The sequence below is a fragment of the Pholcus phalangioides genome, unplaced genomic scaffold, assembly GCF_987345545.1.
Source record: "Pholcus phalangioides strain wild (caught in Gottingen) unplaced genomic scaffold, Ppha-v1.0 ptg000001l_1, whole genome shotgun sequence".
NCBI classification, from domain to species: Eukaryota; Metazoa; Arthropoda; class Arachnida; order Araneae; family Pholcidae; genus Pholcus; species Pholcus phalangioides.
The window spans coordinates 28,998,607-29,017,421 of record NW_028301594.1 but is presented as its reverse complement, the minus strand read 5'-3'; the positions used below and the strand labels follow the sequence as shown (position 1 = coordinate 29,017,421).

Genomic DNA, 18,815 nt, shown 5'->3' with positions numbered 1-18,815 from the left:
GGGGCAGAAAAAAAAAGGACAACAAAATCGTTCAAGATCGAAACTGATTTTTCATAAATGGCTTTGCTTTATTTTACTGTTGAATTCCGTTATTTTCAAGGAGACATTGATTTTTTTATTTCAAAAATATCCAATACTTTTTAGTTTCGCTTTCAAGAGATTTTTTTTTCCATAAAAGCAGTGATTATCTTCCCCTTTCCAATATCGCCGGGCACGTTGTGTGAGTCTGAGTTCAATTCCCAGTTAGCAAATGCTTTTTCAATCTAGCTGTTCAAAATCATCCGTTAGTCACTGATATCGGTGCTGATAAAGCGTAGGAGCAAAAAATGACTAATATGATCTAGTCATAAAAGTTAGTAGATGAGTCACGCTTTCCGATGTGCATTATTTATACAAATACAACGCCACAACAGGCAAATTGCCCAACGAGGTGGCTGACTTAAGAACATCATGGACCCCCCTCCCCCCCCAACGAATCGGTACATGCAGGAATGTGCGTGTACGTGTAGTGAAACCTGACGTGAAGTTTTTTGTTTCTCTGTAATGCTTGTTTTTTCTTTTGTGTAGTGCTGCCATCTGCCACCAGTTTTTCTACAAAAGTTCAATGATATCAGTGCTGACAATGATATCAGTTCACTGAAGCTTTTGCTGCTATCTAGGAAATATAAAATCAACTTCAAATGGTTATGTATAGTTGATTCTATATTCCTTAGATGGCAGCACAAGTTTTAATCTGAGAATAGATGTCGAGAGATTTGAAAACTTCACAATGAGGACGCACTCTCCTGCCTTTTGGCAACGACTCGTTCACCTCTGTCGATAACAGATAGCGCCACTATACTTAAAAACAGTAATAGTTTTCTAACAAAAATGCTATGTATTTCTGTTTCTCTTTGGCCTCGAGATCTAAAAACTTCATTGCACTAAAATTTTAATCTCTTAATTCTATAAATTACGAATCAACCTTGAGTTTGAGGATACGTCATAAAAGTATTAGTGAAAATTGGACCACTTAAAACTGCACAGAGAATGACGAAACGTTCCCGCAAATGAAAACGTCTGGTAACCTTTCTCGATATGACCTCAAAAGTTTCAGTGGATCGCCTTCATCGCTATGTTGATCGAGAGGTCTTGGGTTCGAACTCCACTTGTGCCACAGTGGTGGTCAGCTGAATTTGGTTCCCAACTTCGAGGGGTGAATGTGAGCCGATCCCCCTGTTAAAATGTCTCGCCACAGACCTACAAACGTTCAATCATTACACTTCACTTCTCTGAAATATAGAAGACACATGGGTGGAGATACGGGTGTGTGGGGGGGGGGGGCATGCCACAGCGTCCCCCGTCCCCAAAGGTGAAGTTGACTGATGTAATTGTATATATTAATTGACATCATCGTGCCCCCCAGACTTCCGAGTCTATCTCCGCCTATGAGAAGACAACACTGAAAAATCAGACAAAACACTAGATACGCACTCAGACTGTTAGGTACACAAACACTTACGACACAACTCACTAGGAAGTAAATTTCCCATGGAGGTAGACCCGAGTTGTGCTCAATTTGGAAGAAAAAAGAAAGTGGATCTCTTTCAGTTTTAAACGCAGAAACTCTTTGTTCATGGCACTCTTCCACATTTGATACACAATTGTGTCCTTTATTTGTTGTCAATTGTTCTCTACATCCTAAGGATGTATGAACAATTGTGTATCAAAAAAATGTGTGTGTGTATATATTTTTCTTGTGTGCCTGAAACTAGAGCCATGCTATAACTTCTCCATGGGCCTCGGGGCAAAGACATTTTTATGAGCCCCATACCTGTCCAGAAATGCCTGCTTACAAATTTACATGTAGCTCGAAAACCTTTATTCAGTCCATTTTGATCGAGTCACGAAAGCCCAAGTTTGAACAGGGCCATCTAAACCAGTTGTTCTCAACCTTTGGAAGAACGCGGCCCGGTGAATTTCCTTTCTTGAATGAATGACCCGGCCATACAATTGTGGGCAAAAAAGGGAATTCCGGATCACTAAACTCTCCGGTGGTTGAGAAACAGATCTAAGTGCTCTCAGAATATGGGCCCTCAGGCCGAGCAACGAAGTCCTACAAGACGCAATTGATAGTAATCGCTATGAAAAAGTCATAGGTGGGGTCGGATGAAGTTGATTTTCTGTGGCTCCCAACTTTCAGGCGCGAATGCGAGCCGATGTCCCCGTTATAAAGTCTCGCCACAGAAAGCAACAAGCCTACAACGATACAATTATTCAATCATTACACTTCACCTTCACTCATAGTTAGAAAAATTTCAGGCAGGTAGCAGCACAGGGCCGCAATTAGATGCTTGGTCACCCGGGGCAAGCGCACATTTTTACGCCCCCTCGTAATGGTAAAAAGGTGCTTCAGAATGAAATTTGCACCCTGCACCCCCCCCCCCCATCGGGTACGTGACCCGTCTGCTTCCCCCGACTACTCATAACGAAAATTACACAGAAACAAACTTATTAAACAATTCGTTAGAAGTTCCAATGAGGAAAAAAGTCGAAGTGTGTGATTTTAGTAGTAGGCATCCTTACACAGGGTCTTCAACCTTACTCTTAGTCGCGAGCATTGCCTGTTCCCATCATCAAGCGAAGCTTGAGGAAAAAAACCACACCCTTAAGGGCAAGCTTGACATACTTGTGGCTGGGATATGCATAAAATCCTTGAATTCAAAATTTTTACAAGTTACAGCGGAATCGCTTGTAATGAACACGAATATTACGATTTTTTTTCCCGTGACTTTCGAATTGCATAACTGGTATTTTGATTGCTTTTATAACGAACACCGATTTCTGCGAAAGTACATGTACAACGAATTTTCGACCGATTTTCAAATGTGGAATTTCTTTGTAATCTGATCTGTATGAATTCTTTCTTTCAATTAATACTAGACGGGCAGATTCGGGTACTGTAAAATCCTATATATATATATTGCTCCTTTTTCCCACGACTTTCTCCGTTAAATCTCATTTTGCTTCGTGAAGGAGATTGGGGTTATTTATTCCCGAGAATCTAACCCGCAAAACATCTCGCAAATCTGGCATTCTCAAACTAGATTCGGACGTTACTTGTCAGTTTCATCGCGTGCAAATTAATTTTGATAATGCCCAAGTGCAGAAAGTGCACTGCTTCAAAAATTGGAACCATAAAGTTGTTTAACCTCTTTACAATCACAGACGCAATATTATGACAAAACGTTAATGGAAAAAATTCAAACAAGTTCTGTTTTCTTTCCTCTCTTGATCATCGCAAAGCTTTATATAGTTAACCTTCTACTGATAGTCGCTTTTTCTTTTAACGTGCGGTTTGGTTATCGCCGATTCGTCAAATAGAGGAAAATTCAAATTTCTTGCCAAAACCTTGTACGTGAGGTAGTTAAAAACCAAAAATAAAATGAGGTATCGCATTAAAAAGGAAATTAGGAAGAATTCGAAAATCGTTCACATTTTTGTTGATGCATTCTGTTACGCGAGATTTTAAATATTTCATCTTTTTAAAACATATTTTAATCTATCCATTTTAAGAGTGCTCAGGTTACTGAAAAAAAACTGCGATTTATTAAATGCAATAATTTTCCAAGCCAGTGCGAATATAACAAAGTTCGTACGTAACGAATGGTTTCGCTGTTTTTTCCGACTTCGTTACTGACGGGTCCGACTGTATTTAATTGAAGTGATCAAGTGCTTGCGAGCACTCTTGCCTAATGCCTGAAAAGTTCTGAGAGGTTCTTAACGTCTTAGTTCAAACTCAACCCGTGATCGGCTGTACCGCGGAACTAAACCGTAAGTGCCAATACCTGCTTATGGTGTCTACAGAGCATAAGTTGGAAACCTATGCCTATTTCAATCATTTGGAATTATCTCTAAACCAGTGGTTCTCAAATTTTTGTCACCCACTACTTCCTTTCCCAATTCATAGGTTCATCTGCAGTTCCCCAGAATAATTTAGTACTTTCAATAATTTTATATAAAGTACTTGTAAAGCAATTAAAATACTAGTAAAGTAATTTTATATAAGTAATATAATAACTTTACTTTCAATTATGCAAGAACCAATTCACAGCATGAATATGCATACTAATCAATATCTCTAGCTCACAGCGGTGCACACTTTGAGAAACGCTACTTTAAACTGTAGGTTCCGGTCAAGTAGGCTGAAGCAGCAAAAGATGACATCGGCATGGAGCAAAGTGTCAGTCACGTTAACCTCTTTGCGATCATGGGCAAACACCAGTGGAATAACTTCAAACAAGTTCTGTTTTCTTTCCTCTCTTCACAATCAAAAGCTTTATAGCAACCCTATTATCTATGGAAGATTTTTCTACTATGTACATATAAGAGTGAAAGAGAACATGTAGGGTGAGAGTGAAAAGAGGATTAAAAAAAATACTATTATACTTTTTTCTTTTATATTTTTTTTCTTTCTTTCCACCCTTCTGTTTTTCTAACGTGTGGTAGGTGAGGACAAGTATATCAAATTCATCGCTGATTCATTATAGAGATAATCCAAATTTCTTGTCAAACGCTTATGCATGAAGTGGTTTAGTGATGCAATTTTTCGGATGTGTGATTTTCAGCAGGGAATGGTAGCTATGAAGCTAACAATGATGCAACATAAAAGTCCATTTGACCAGTTTGAATACAATCATGTGTTGTCAGTGGAAATAATTTGAATCTGACATCAAATCCTGTGACTTGAGCAAAAGGAAATATTTTCCACTTTGAGGGAAAATATGCATTATATGGATGAATTCGTCAGAAATAAATTGTGATGGATTAACTACTGGCAGTGACAAGACTTTTTTAAATGTGGAAACTTTAAAAAATAGTCACATTTGCATCTTGAAATTAAAAAGAAAAATTCATTAAAATATTTCTGTTTCTATAGAATTTATACCCCACACACAAATAAGTGAACAAAGTATGCAAATTTTTCAAAAAAAAAAAAAAAAATGTAAATGTCAGATGAACGCTATGGTTTGTAGGTGCTATGCCATATATTTCGATAGATTATCATAAAATCTCTCAAGGTTAACACAGCAGATAATATTTCAAATAAAATTTAGATAAATATAATAATTTAAATGTCTATGGACAAATATCATTTCATAAATAGCCATTTAAAGGAAATTACTCATGGCGATAGACCAGAGTCGTGCCCAGTTTGGAAGAAAGTCATTTAAAGAAAGTATATTTTATTTTTCCACATAATATTCCCTGTTGATATTTATTTTTGATTTGTTTATAAAATCAAAAGCATGCAAAAATGTACTTAAATGTAATGATTTTACACAAGATCCTTTTCAAAAATACAGTATTTGAATTTACTACTTCACTGAACATGTTTTTTTTTTTAATACCAAGTTGAACCACTTCACTGTAAGAAATACACACTCACCCTCAGACAATCATTTTATTACAGCCAATAGAACTATAAATTTTAATAACAATCGAAAGTTCATTGGATGATAATAAATCAGGCTCAAGACGAATCTTTCAAAAATTCAGTTTCCAATCAAATCTCACTCATCTCTCCCTTCTGAAAAACAAACATTCATATTTTTAATCGATTCCTCTTCTAAACAATCTTTGAAGCATGAGTATCTAAGCAAGAAAAAATAATTTACAATAATTCAGGTCTCCCACTCAAAAAATTAGAAAAAGTAAGATGGGGGAGAGTATCCTCCTTAGACAACATAATCATAGCATAACGAAAAAAAATCCTAAAAATCCATTTTTTTTTTCATAGCACTATTTTAGTGTATCCTATAAGACTAACTCAAGGCAAAGCAAAATGACAGAAATGATTTGGTTACAAAAAATTTTTTTGGCCAAAACAGTGATGACAACTAGCAACCACAGATAATTATTTTCTATGTGTTCTACTCACAATATAAATAAATACCTTTTTTTTTTTTTGGAATCTTTAACAGTCTAATCTGCCAACTCAGACAATGCACACAGCAAATTATGAAGGCATCTAAGATTTTTAAGAATGATGCTCCATCGAGACTACTTTAAAAAAAACAGTGCAAAATGTGTAAATTACAAGCTCCGATCTAAATAAGCCAAGGTGAACCAGATCTTTTTACTGCATTGACATCTCTTCTTTATTTTTTAATGGGATTTGTTTACATTTTACATTTCATTTTACAATTACATTTACCTTTCCTGTGGTTCCCAACTTCGAGGAGCAAATGCGAGCCGATCACCCCATTAAAAAGTCTCGCCACAGAGAGCAACAGGCCTACAAACAGTACAAATATTCAGTCACAACACATCACTCACTTCACTTCTGAGATATAGATGGCAGCACTGAAAAATCACACACAACACTAGATATGCACTCAGACTGTTAGGTACACACACTTACAATTCCGGCACAACTCACTAGGTAGTAAATTGCCTATGGCGATAGACCTGAGTTGTGCTCGGGGAAAAAAAAAAAAAATTACATTTATCAGTGCAATCGTTTTTGAAAAATAAAGCAGTTTCATTTCTAGCTCTTTGCTGAGTGAGTACTGTATACATTGTTTATGCCTCTGCATGCCCTAAAAATACAATGGAATGCTATCGGGTAGCATCAAAATCACCAAACCTAGAATAGGCCTGTGTATCCAACTGATTTGTAATGCAAACTGTTGTTTCACTTATACACAAAATGTATGCCATAATTTTGAATGATGACTGCTAGTTGCTGTCCAAAGACCATGACAAGTAAATACAAAATTATTTTTTCCATCCAGACAGTTTTTAATGACTACTCTACTTGTTGAACCCTCACACTAAGCAAATAAAAAATTAATAAACCAAATAGCCCACATGTCCCCAAATAACCTCGAAAATGATAAAATTTCTGCTTTGGCAGAATCATTAATTGCAATCTACAACATTTATACCATTTGGCAATATATCAATGATTCCCTGCTCAATTAAAACCAATTACACAGATTTTGGTAGATAGGATTTGGTAGGAAAAATAGGACAAACGAGAAAGTAGAACCAAAGCAGGTTATTTTACCAAAAAGTAGGACGAGTGGGAGCACTGAATAATTTCTTGCGTATGGTGTACCTTGCGCAATAGAAAAACGCTTGCAAATAAAAAAAACACATTTAGTATATAGTTTGCATTTGCATTTACAATATCAGTTCCTGCAACTCTTTCAGCTAGCAGTGAGCATATGTGTGAAAATAAGATGAAATATCGCAAATTCATATTCAGTAATACCCCAAAATGTCCATAATTTTAGAGTTACACGATTTTCTGAAAGAAATGTATATTTCAGAAATTCAAGCACAATAACTGGATTATTGATGAGATAGTAGACATTATTAAGAGGGCACAAGACTGTTGAACATAGAAATTTGGGCAGAAAGTAAAATTTGTTCAAAATTCCATTAAAAATCATAAATAGCATTATTTTTTTCACATTTTTATACATATCTTTAAGGGTTTCTATTCTTTACTGTACTTGCTTCCAATTAAAAAAAAGTATTGTGGTTTCTTTTCATAATTTGAAATGAAATTGAGAAAAATATTGTCAAAATTTTCAACACATACTCTCACTGCGCACATGATTTCATCTTCATTTATGCATGTTTTAATTTAAAAAATGTTTTCTGTTTAGAATTAACTGTTTAATAGAATGAAGCAGCCATTTAAAGATAGTTAATTGAAAATATTTTTAAAAATTCAATTTTTATAATTTTTTTCAAATTTTAAAAAATTTTTAAACTTGAACATATCAACACCATCAAGGTTCATTCTATGCACCTAGCAAAGGAGTAAATTCCTACAAAAGTTCATAGCCATTTCAAAATCAGTTCATATCATGCACAAAATGGTAAAAAAAACCACATTTTAAGAAAAATACAATTAAAGTTGAATTTCATTTTGGGAGATGAATTTGCACTTTTACCTCTTTTAAAAAGCTCCCGATTTATATGTAATGCCACTTTTCTCCCTATGCTTCTGTTTTAAAATTGATATAAAATTCTTCTTTCAATTTTTTTTTTTTTTGCTTGCAGAAATGCAGCAGAATGTCTGTATGCAGCATGTTGCACCCACTGAAAATCGCTGCAAGCAGCAACTCCTTCATAAGAAACAGGGTTTAAAAATACGTTTTTAACCAGCCCCATGATCACCTTCATTAAATGCCACCACAGCTTCACAAGTTGCAGTTTCTGACACAAGACTGGCACCAGATGTGTTAAAGCAAAATTTCCATATAATCGAGTTCAATGATTCACTGGGGTTCTTAAATATGCCCTTTTAGACATGTCTCTTTGTCCCTTTTAACATGTGCCTCTGAACACATTTTTCACTTCATCCGGAAGTCGAATGTTATTGCCAGTCTTAAAACAAAATTCCTTTAATGTGATGCTCACTGATGACAATGCATCCGGTCTGTCGTGTAACTCTCAATTTCGAGCCACGGTTGGAGTTTGTTTTCTTGCCTCTAAACACAAGCAGCTTATTTATTTCGATGGACCAAGGTGGTGTCAAAACATCTAAGTGTTTAACACTAGCACAGATTTTGGGAAATACAGTTTACAGCTTTTTTTTTTTTAAAGAACTGGATTGTGAATTGTAGTCACATAGCAATTTTATGAAGTCATAGGAAAGTACTATAGCGGTACATCCATAGTAAGAAGGGAAAGATTACTTGTTTTTCCTAAATTTTGGTACCAATCACCTAACATTTATATGTATTTGTATACAAAATTGTACACAGACTTACGCAGGTATTGTCGGTCCCACCTATCCCATGAATCTTCAGTTAGTACTGTACCATTTCACCCAAATCTGAAATCTTTCCCAAAGTGGGGTTAAGGGTTATACAGAGGAAATTATGATAGGTAACATTTAATGTAGTAAGATTACTAGACAATGGCAACATTTTAATGGAATGGAACACATACAAAGCAGCCACACTTGAACACGGATGCGGAAAAGAAATTTCTGCATATCTTAAGATGGATATATCAAAAAAATTGGTCCAGCCATTTGAAGAATGCATGTTTATAGAGAGACAGATTACAATATTGCATACTAGTTTTGTCTATGACATAGTAATGTGTGTTTACCAAGACTAATTCCCTTTTTTATCAGATAGCTTTGTCTACTTATCATGACGAATTCAAAATTAAAATATATAATTTACAAATGCAGGGTGGGCAAAAAGCCTGTAGAAACCTTAAAAATGAATAAAAACTGGAAAAATAACAGAAATAAAAGATAGTTTGCAGGGTTAGCATTGCTAGATCACTGGAATTTTTTTAAGACAGGAAAACAACCCTAAAAAAACAGTCGATAGATGGCACTGGTGACAGCGACTTTGGTGGAAATATACAAATGAGATGGCTATAAGAACTTGCGCTCCTAATCCACAACCACTTCACCACTGTAAACCGTGTATGTGGACCTGCTGCACTCTGCTGTTGCTGGATTTGTGACTCACCTGCAATGTGTTATCCCCTGTGGTGGTGGTGGTCATGTGGAACACATACTGCTGTAATAAACGATTTGGAGGCATTTTGTTCATTATTTACATATCTTTTCTTTGACTTGTGTATGTCAGTGCCACCCATTGACTGTTTTTTAGTTGTTTTTTTCCCCCCGTCTTAAAAAATTTCTGTGACCTAGCGATGCTAACCCTGTAAACCGTTTTTTTATTACGGCTATTTTTCCTGTTTTTATGAATTTTTAAAGTTTCTATGAATATTTTGCCTACCCTGTAGATCAGTCAAATGTTAGTTTCTCAAAACTGAAATTTTAATTTTCCTAGATACTTTATTAGAAATTTTTTTTTGGAAGTGTATACAAACCATTGTCATCATCATCGTCATCATCATCCTCTTCTGTTTCGAAAGTATTGTCAGGTATATCGTACAGGCGAATTACCGGCTACAATATGCAAATAAAAATGTATCAGTTTTAAAGAATAAAAAAAAGTTTTTCCTTAAAATTTAAATAAATAAATTCAAAGTTTCAAGTTCCTTTCAATGAACATACTGGTTTAACTTTACAAATGTACAGTATTCCTTTACTTTGGAAAATGACATTATTTCCATCCATGAAATCTATGTAATTTTTGAAGATAGTAAAAATTTCTCTCTAAAATTGTTGTCATGTGAATTGTCACCACAGAAGCAATAAATTTTAGGGTGATTGTTAATAAAGAAAAAATAAGCATTGAGCTGATTACGCCATTTTAGATTGGACACCTCTATGACAATTTATTGTGTTTCTGAAAATTCAGTAGAGTCAAAGAAAGAGATTATCATTGTTTTATATGCAACCACAAAGGTAACGATTCCCAGACGAAAAATTTGTGGCTTGTCATGTGACAAAATGTTTCGATGCTAAAGAAATCATGTCATACAAAACAAAAAATAAAATTGGGAATTTTTTGGAGATTATAAAGGGTGAGTTTACGCCCCATATTTTCCGGGACATCCTGGTATTTCTCAATAATTTTGGCAGTCGCGACTTTAGAATAAAAATGCCTGTATTTTTCATGAAGCCTACTTGAATTTTTGCTCTTCAATGAAATCAAGCATTAAATCTATTTTTCCAACGTCGATTCTCGTCATCAGCGTATTTTAGCAATGATTTGCAGCTCTACTCACTTTTGCAATGATTTGTCACACATCAATTATATTTGGCAATGGCACAGTTTCCCATATTTTAAATCCCAATTTACTACATTTTTCTAGAGGAAATATGACAGGTCAGATTTTCTATAGCATTTTTCAATTTTTGTGAAGCACAATTTAAAGATTTTTCTATGAAGATACTAAAAAGTGGAAGAATGTGGTTTCTGACTAAAAAATTTTAGTCATAAAATTTAAGAGGCGGTCAAAAAATCAGAAGCATTGGCACCTATGCAGCCATGTCTTTTATTTTTAGAAAAACCATTCATCTCCACTGCATTATTTCTGGAAGGTACGAAAATGCATTGAAAGCATTTGGGAGGGGTGCAGGTTCAACAGAAACCATGTACAGTAAAAGTTTTGCAACTAAAACTACTGAATTAGTGATATCTCACTTATAAACCTATTTGTGTTTCTCTTAGTTATAGGAGGATGTCTTACACTACTGCCGAATTTTACTTTTTCCAAAAAAAAGCTTTTACAAAGAGTCTAAAAAGAATTTCGAGTGAAAAGGCAATGGCTAGGTATATTTCTTATATTTGTACTAAAGAGGGTAGCTTATTCTCTTCCTTCTACACATCAACTACATCACCGTTTATGACTGAGATCAATCAGAGTATATAAGTTTTCTTTGGAATTCTTTTTATTTGATAATTCTTCTGCACTCCATTTAACTCAAGGCGAGATTTTGGTATCCATCATCACTGTACTGCGAGGCTTATAAGTATCAATAAACAATACCACCGCATGAGAAATAATACAGAACTTACTACCCACTGCAAATTTCAACTGAAGGCATGAGTTGAATCGATGTGATGAGAAATAGGTGATAAGGATAAGTTGTAGCCTAGCAAGTGTTTTATAAAAGTGATATATTCTAATTTTTGCTAGAAACTGCGTGTTGAGTTTGCCTAGCCATACCAGCTTGTTTAGTTTTGCAACATTTCAGAATGAGTAAATGAGAGCATGGAAGTTTCATGATAGCTGAGGTACGAGAATAACACTGAAGAACATACAAGATGATACAAATTAAGAAATCAATTTAGAAAATAATTTAAAAAAAATTCCTAGACATTTACAAAAGTTTTTTTATAGAAGCGCTGGAAATTCTTTGTGATTACATGCAACTTCAGAAACATACGATTTGCTTCCAATCATGAGCAGTTTTCCAGCATAAATAGCAACAAAAACTGACTTTCAAAAAAAGTTACTGTAAAAAATTAAAATGCAACAAGACACTATTTTAATCACAGGGCATATAAATTTCAATGAAGATATTTCCTAACGTTTCAAGAATAAAGCCAATACTTAAGTTTTACTTTGGAGCTTGCACATATATCAATTTCTATGTTATATATTTTCAAGTGTATTTTTTCATTTACCTGCCTACCTCACTCAATAGTCTTTTTTTTCTTGTTACCTTGCATGATGCGTAAATGAGAGGTCATTGTATTATAATATTTTCTTTATTAGGGGGAGGGGGAAGAGGCTATTTTTAAAGAAGTTTTAGTTGTACAATTTTCACGTTTATGCAACTTTTTTTTTAGCACGGGAGAACTTGCTAGGATTGCTGATGCGCGAGAGCTCGCACGCAGAGAAAAACTCTCACTCGTCGACAGTCTGTGACAAACTTTCCCTAACGAACTCAAGGCGACCACTGATCGACAGTGCCTTCACTTCCAACCCATCTCACTAATGGCAGTAAATTGCAATATAGCGATATGGCCAGAGTTGGTGTTTGGTGAAGTAGTAGTAGTATGTGACAAACTGACTCCTACAGTCACTTGAAACATATTGATTATCAAGACAAGACAGAAACTCTGACCTTCCTTAGTTATGAGCGGGAAGCAAAATATTTCATGCCATGAGAGAAAATCACACTCCACGAATTCTCCTAGGTTAATGTAGCTTCTTAAACATTAACATCTTTAACTCACACTTAACTCTGCCATAAACTCTATAAAATAGTTCCACTTGTAATACTAATGGGAAATTTCATTATACATTAAAACCCCTCTTAACAGACATCTCTCAGATGTGGTCACCCCTCTTTTGCGGACAATTTTTTTTGTCCCACCGGTGTTCGAAAAAGACAGGCTTTACAGTATGTACACAGTTGATTTTATTGATCATTTCTAGATGTATAATGCTTAAGTTGTGAATTTCTAGGAATATGTAAATTAAATCCAAAACTCAAGACAAAAGATTGTTTTGCTAATAAATTTCAACTTGCTTTGTTCGGATCCTTCATGATCAAGTACTTCCCTTCTTTTAGTTTCATACAAGTGTCTATGATGCATCTCAGAATACCCCAAGCATTGTCCATATTTAAATTGATCTGGTCGGCAAATTCTTTTGGCTTGAACTGCTGAGTACCAAGGATGGCATGTTTTGCCGAGTCTCTCACATGAACACGGGAAACATATCTATTAAAAAAAACTAGAATGAATAACAATTTGAAGAGGAAAACAAAGAGCATCAGAACAGTTTAGAATTTATGGTACTTAAAAAAAAAAAAAAGTTTTGCACCCTATTTGATTCCTCTGATTACAACAAAAGGTAAACAAATAAAACAAAAATTTAGGAGCCAAGCATGATTTTTTGCCCAGGGGTCATTCAAGTATTATGTCAGCATCGATGGGGGAGGGGGTTTCCGATTTGCCAACTTTTTTGATGAAAAGGGGGAGGGGGTTTGGATGATGCTTACGTCATCAACCACCCTTTATGAAAATATGAAATATTCTTAATTCCTAATATCTTACTCGATGTGCCAAAAACAAGGAATTTTCCGCTAGTTTGTGGGCACCTAAACTAAGATTCTCCCTAATGATAAATGCCTTAGAGCCTCTTCAACGATCTCTAAATGTTTCACGGATCCTTCAAGGACTCAGGAAATGTGTCTGGCCTGCTTAAGTGTTATGTAAATGTTTCCAGACTGCTTAAGTGTTCTGGAACTGTGGAATGCATCACTAAAGTGATCCGTAATTATGCCATGGATCACTTAATCTGGGAATGTTCTGTGGGTAACTTGAGTGATGTAGAACCACACTGGGGGCTGCTTAAGTACTCTAAAATTGTGCCACGTGTCACTCAAGGGATCTCTAAATGCGCCACAAATCATTTAAGTGTTATGGAACTGTGTCACATGTTATTTAAGTGATCTTTTAATGTGCCACAGGCCTACTTCAGTGATCTGAAAATACGCCATGGGCCACTTAAATGCTCTGGAATTGTGTCATGGGTCATTTAAGCGATCTGTAAATGTGCCGCTTATTTCATTTTTACAAAATTGGGTTTGGGAGGGCAAGCCACATCAGATAACTTCAAGGGCCACATTTGGCCCGCGGATCAAGGCTACCATATATGGCTTAAAGGGCGAGTCGCAATGAATTTCTTAGATAAATTCCAAGTTCTTAACCTTCAAATAGCATTGAAACAAACAGAAATAGATTATAACATATAAAGGTATTTTTCTTCCGAAATTTATTAAATTTTTTTTTTTTACATTTGTGATCCCAACAATATGCGTTAGGAGGAAGGGGCAGTGCTGACAAAATTTTGCTGACAAGGGGGGGGGGGGGTCAAAAATGACTAAAAACTTGCTGACGTATTACTTGAACGGCCCCCCAGAGGAAAACAGTAATGTCTTTTTTTATTTTCTGAGACTTAATCCCTCCCTAAAGATACTGTCATGAAATCAGAAAGTTTTGTGTCAGTCACAGACTCCAATTTATCAATCACTTACAGAAAATTTAAGGCACCAATACTGATTTTTTAGTCAACATAGCCTCTGGGATTTGCCAAGCCTCTAGATTACAACCAGATAGTGCACAATAAGTCAGACGAGTCAAGTTATGTTTCATTCAATGAAAATTCCAGCTTAATAAAAATTTCCAGCGTAACAACATTTAGTAAAGAGAACTTAAATGTATAAATGATTAATTGAAGACGTACCCAAACTTGATTTGATCAGAACCTGCCAGCATAGCTTGAACTGTCCATTTCGATAGTTTGCATGAATTGTTCTTCAGTTCATTAGCCAATACCGCTCCCCTTTGTGTGTCCAACTTTTGACGCCAGTCAATGCCACCCGAAGTCTGACATTGGAAAGAGAACAACAACTGCTTAAAAAATCATCAAATTTTAGACTTCAAGAAAAAATATTTTAATAAGCATTTTTATTTCATTGATCAAATTTCCAACAAACATCAGTTTAAGCTCACCCGAGGATCCCATTCATTCAAGGCTTTGATGTTTATGTACTGCAACTCTGAATTCGGTCCATGCATAACAGCATCATGCTCGCAGCGAACTATGAGCTCAACACCATCTCCAAGATCCCATGTGCGATAGCTGATGAAAACAAAAATGTTGAATTTTAGTTCATCATGAGAATTTGAATGCTAACGAAAACTTTGAAGAAAAAAAAAAAGAAACAGGAAAATTTAACAAAAAGCTAGAAATTTTATTGCTGGTTGTTTTTGGGGGGAAATCATTGGAGTACTTTTTCAAATTACACAATTTAGATTACTTTTAATGGTAGTTTGGCATTCATATTTGTATAGTCACATCTTGACTTATGCTACCCTGATTTATGGGATTCCAAAGTAACAGAATTTTCTGTGAAAAATGCCTGATTCTTGAATTTAGCACAATTAGCAAGTGTTATGGGATTATAGCTGAGATGGAACCAATATTTTAATTCTGTGATAATCAGGTAAGAATATATTGTCCATTGAATCAGAACACCACATGTAGCCAAGCCGAAATGATTTTTAAGGTGCTAAAAGTAAAAACCAAGGATGCAGCTGAAAATGTAAACTTTGGCAGAGATTTTGGAAATCAATTTGGGCCTGGAAACCATTTGGAATTAAGTCTTAGATGACAGCTGACATTTCCAATGAAGATTTTGGTCTATATTAAATGGCGACTAAATTTTATTGTTGGTCTTGTGAGAACATTTCCCTCAAAATTAGGCTATTTAATAATTATTGACAATGCACCTGGTCACTAATGGCCAACCTAATTAATTTTGACATTCTTGGAAGTTTATTTGACCTTTGTGCACAGAAACAAACTAATAACAAAAATCTTGCTTTTACACAATAAGCTGTTTTTTTTAATTGAACCCAAATATTACCATACACTGCATTCACGTGACATTTGTACATATTTTAGAGTGGTTAAAAAAATCTCAACAGAAATTTTTTCTAAAAGACTAGTTTTTTTAGAATTGGTTCTAGTTAATGATTTTCTAATGTATTTGTGTGCAAAATTACATGCCTGACTTACGAGACTTAGGACTCGCATACTTTACGTCTGCTCCACCTATCACATAACTTCAGGGTATTACTGTATATGAGGGGGTCAGAAGCAAGTTGATTTTCTCGAAAATAGATTTTGATCACTTGCATCCCTTTGCTTCTGATCCCTCACATGATTTAAGCAGAAACCTTTTTTCAATCATCTAAACACTCTCATATAAAGCTAGGCTGAATTTTTCATCGCTAATTGGCAGGCTTCCTAATAACGGAAAAGCCCAAAAATTGTTTTTCTGACATTGCTGAAATTCACATGATATTTTTTACGAATTAAATAAGCCTCTGAAACATGTATATAATAGTATTTCTAGTCTCTCAAATTACAAAATTCCACAATGGGCTTCTGATAAATTATAAAAAATGTAATTTAAAAAAAAGTTATCTTACCGATATGCAACAGAAGCAACTTCTCCTTCTTCATCTCCTTGAACAAAAGGATTGGGGTTATCAAATGCAGTCTTTTCTTCTCCCTACAATTAATGTTGAAGATATTTTTTGATTGAATATATTAAGCTAAACACTAGCTATAATCTATGTATGAATATTTTTAAAATTATAACATCATACAGAAAATGCAAAAACTGCAGCACTTATATTATTATTGAGCAGTTTAATGTTTCAAGATTTCAAATATATTTTACGGATTTTCTATAGATAAATGAAGTTCTTATACCAAGAAAAATGGTGATTGGGTTTGGCATATGGGATGATTTGCACAAAAAAAATAAATAGGATCTTAAAAATTCAAGAAAACATTATGCACGTGTATGCTGAAAAAAAAAAAAAAATACAATGCAGGCATCTATATGTTGCTGTTATATCTGATTTTATGCACTGAAAGAATGATTCATTCATCAAAGTAACATGTTTCATTATCTAGAATCGCCTCAACGAAGCTCTTGAAAAACTCAATAATAAAATATTGAATTTGAAATGATCCTGCATTTCCATACCATTTTTAATACTTGTTGAGAAAAGTTGTGGTTGATGAAAGTGGCTTCAAGTGCGAGATTTCTAGGAGAATTGATGCTGTTTCCTTCTTCATGAGGAGGTTCAGCCGCAGTTTCATTCACTGTCAGCAAATCTGTTGGAACAATTTTTTCAAAAAAAATCAAATCTTGTTTCAATTTTGATAATTTATATTTTACAAATTAGAGCAATTAAGCACAACAAATAAATCTACACAAAATTCCTGCCCTGGGATACTACTTAACCGTACTTACACCTCGCACATATTCCTGACAAATTTCTAATGATACATGCCGGAATGCATTGCATGTGTATGTGTGTGACCCTAACATTTATGCTCTCCGAATTATGCATATTTCATGTTCTACTTGTGCTGCCATTCATCTATATCATAGTTTCCCAACCTTTTATGTCCCATCACCCCCCTTCTTTAGAATTTTTTCTCCCATCGCCCCCCCCCCACGCAATCTAACCCATAAAATCCTATGTTATACACGTAGCTTCTACCGTCCCCTGGAACATTCCATCGCCTCCCCAGGGGGCATAAACGCCCACATTGGGAATCACTGATCTATATTATGACGATAAGACAACAGATGCCTGAATTTTATGTTATGTAAGTATCGTGTTGAAAAGGTCTGCCCTGGAATATTACTGCTATTTAACCATGCAGCACCTTTGCACATATTCTTCTGCGGAATTTCTAACAAATTGATATATGCCAGAATGCATGTTACAAGTATATGTGCAACCCTCACATATTGACAGAATTGGGTGTAATGTAATAACAATGTTGGCAGAATTGTGATGGTTTTGTGTTCTGCCATCTTTCTCCCACATTTTAAAGTAAAGATGGTAAATGTTTGAATTTTCCATGTTATGTAAATATCCTGTTGTAGGTCTACAACACTGTTCTCTGCAAAGAGACTTCTCTTTTATAAACGGGAGAACAGCTTGAATTTATGCCTTGAAGTTGGAAAACTGTAGAAAACCAGCTTCAGCCGAATATCACTATGGCATAAACAGGGTACTACCCTAGGATACAGCAGAATTTTTTTTTTCTAATATGGAAGTCCAATGTCATCACTTCTCAAACACAACACAAGCATAACTCTGACAACATAAATACACACACACTTACCAACCTGCATGATTATCGTTAGAAATTCTCCACAGGAATGTTTACAAGGTGCATGTATAGTTTAGTAGCAGTAGCCCACCCAGTAATGTGGTGTTTTCAGCCAAACTTCTTGTTAAGTGTTAATATTATGAAGAGAACATACCATTTTATGTTTGTGTGAAGAAAAAAAGTATATACCATATATACTTGTGTATAAGCCGAGCTTTTTAGTTGAAAATTTTGCTCCTTAATTTAGGGGGGGGGGGTCAGCTTATGCCCGAGTCAGTTTTTTTTTTTTGGAGAAAATACCTTAATTCTCTGACCCATCTAGCTTGAAGATCATTATGTCACTGGACTACTTTAGATGGTGTTACTAATCAGTAGAGTGATTTTTGTAGCTATGTTCAAACTCACAGAACAGATTATGTTAAAGCCAAAGCAAAAAAAAAAAAAAAACCATAGTTGGCTTTGATACCCAGTGAACTTGTGTTAGTTTTACAGCCTTTAGATGCGAGCATTTTCACGAGCCTTTTAAAGATTATTAAAGATGCTATATAAAGAAACCCGACATTGACCTAGTGTGACAGTGCATTCACGAGATGTGGAATTCTGTTTCCACCAAAATCATCATCAAATCCTTTAAAAAGTGTTATATAACTAACACAACTAAAAGACGACATCCTCTTTGAAAGTGACAACGGCAATGACAGCACAGTTGG

General features: G+C 35.0%; 1 protein-coding gene across 1 annotated transcript in view; it reads right to left on the bottom strand.

Annotated features, from left to right (window-relative positions):
* Positions 1-5,429: 5,429 nt before the first annotated feature.
* eIF3d1 (eukaryotic translation initiation factor 3 subunit d1) overlaps positions 5,430-18,815 on the bottom strand; it is a 31,069-nt gene continuing 17,683 nt past the window's right edge. The window contains exons 9-15 of the mRNA XM_089233837.1: positions 16,961-17,091; positions 16,395-16,477; positions 14,910-15,039; positions 14,641-14,783; positions 12,920-13,112; positions 9,859-9,937; positions 5,430-5,569 (exon numbers count right to left, since the gene is read on the bottom strand). Coding sequence (XP_089089963.1) covers positions 5,553-5,569; positions 9,859-9,937; positions 12,920-13,112; positions 14,641-14,783; positions 14,910-15,039; positions 16,395-16,477; positions 16,961-17,091 — 776 coding nt within the window. The 3' untranslated portion in view covers positions 5,430-5,552. The remainder of the gene's footprint in view (positions 5,570-9,858; positions 9,938-12,919; positions 13,113-14,640; positions 14,784-14,909; positions 15,040-16,394; positions 16,478-16,960; positions 17,092-18,815) is intronic.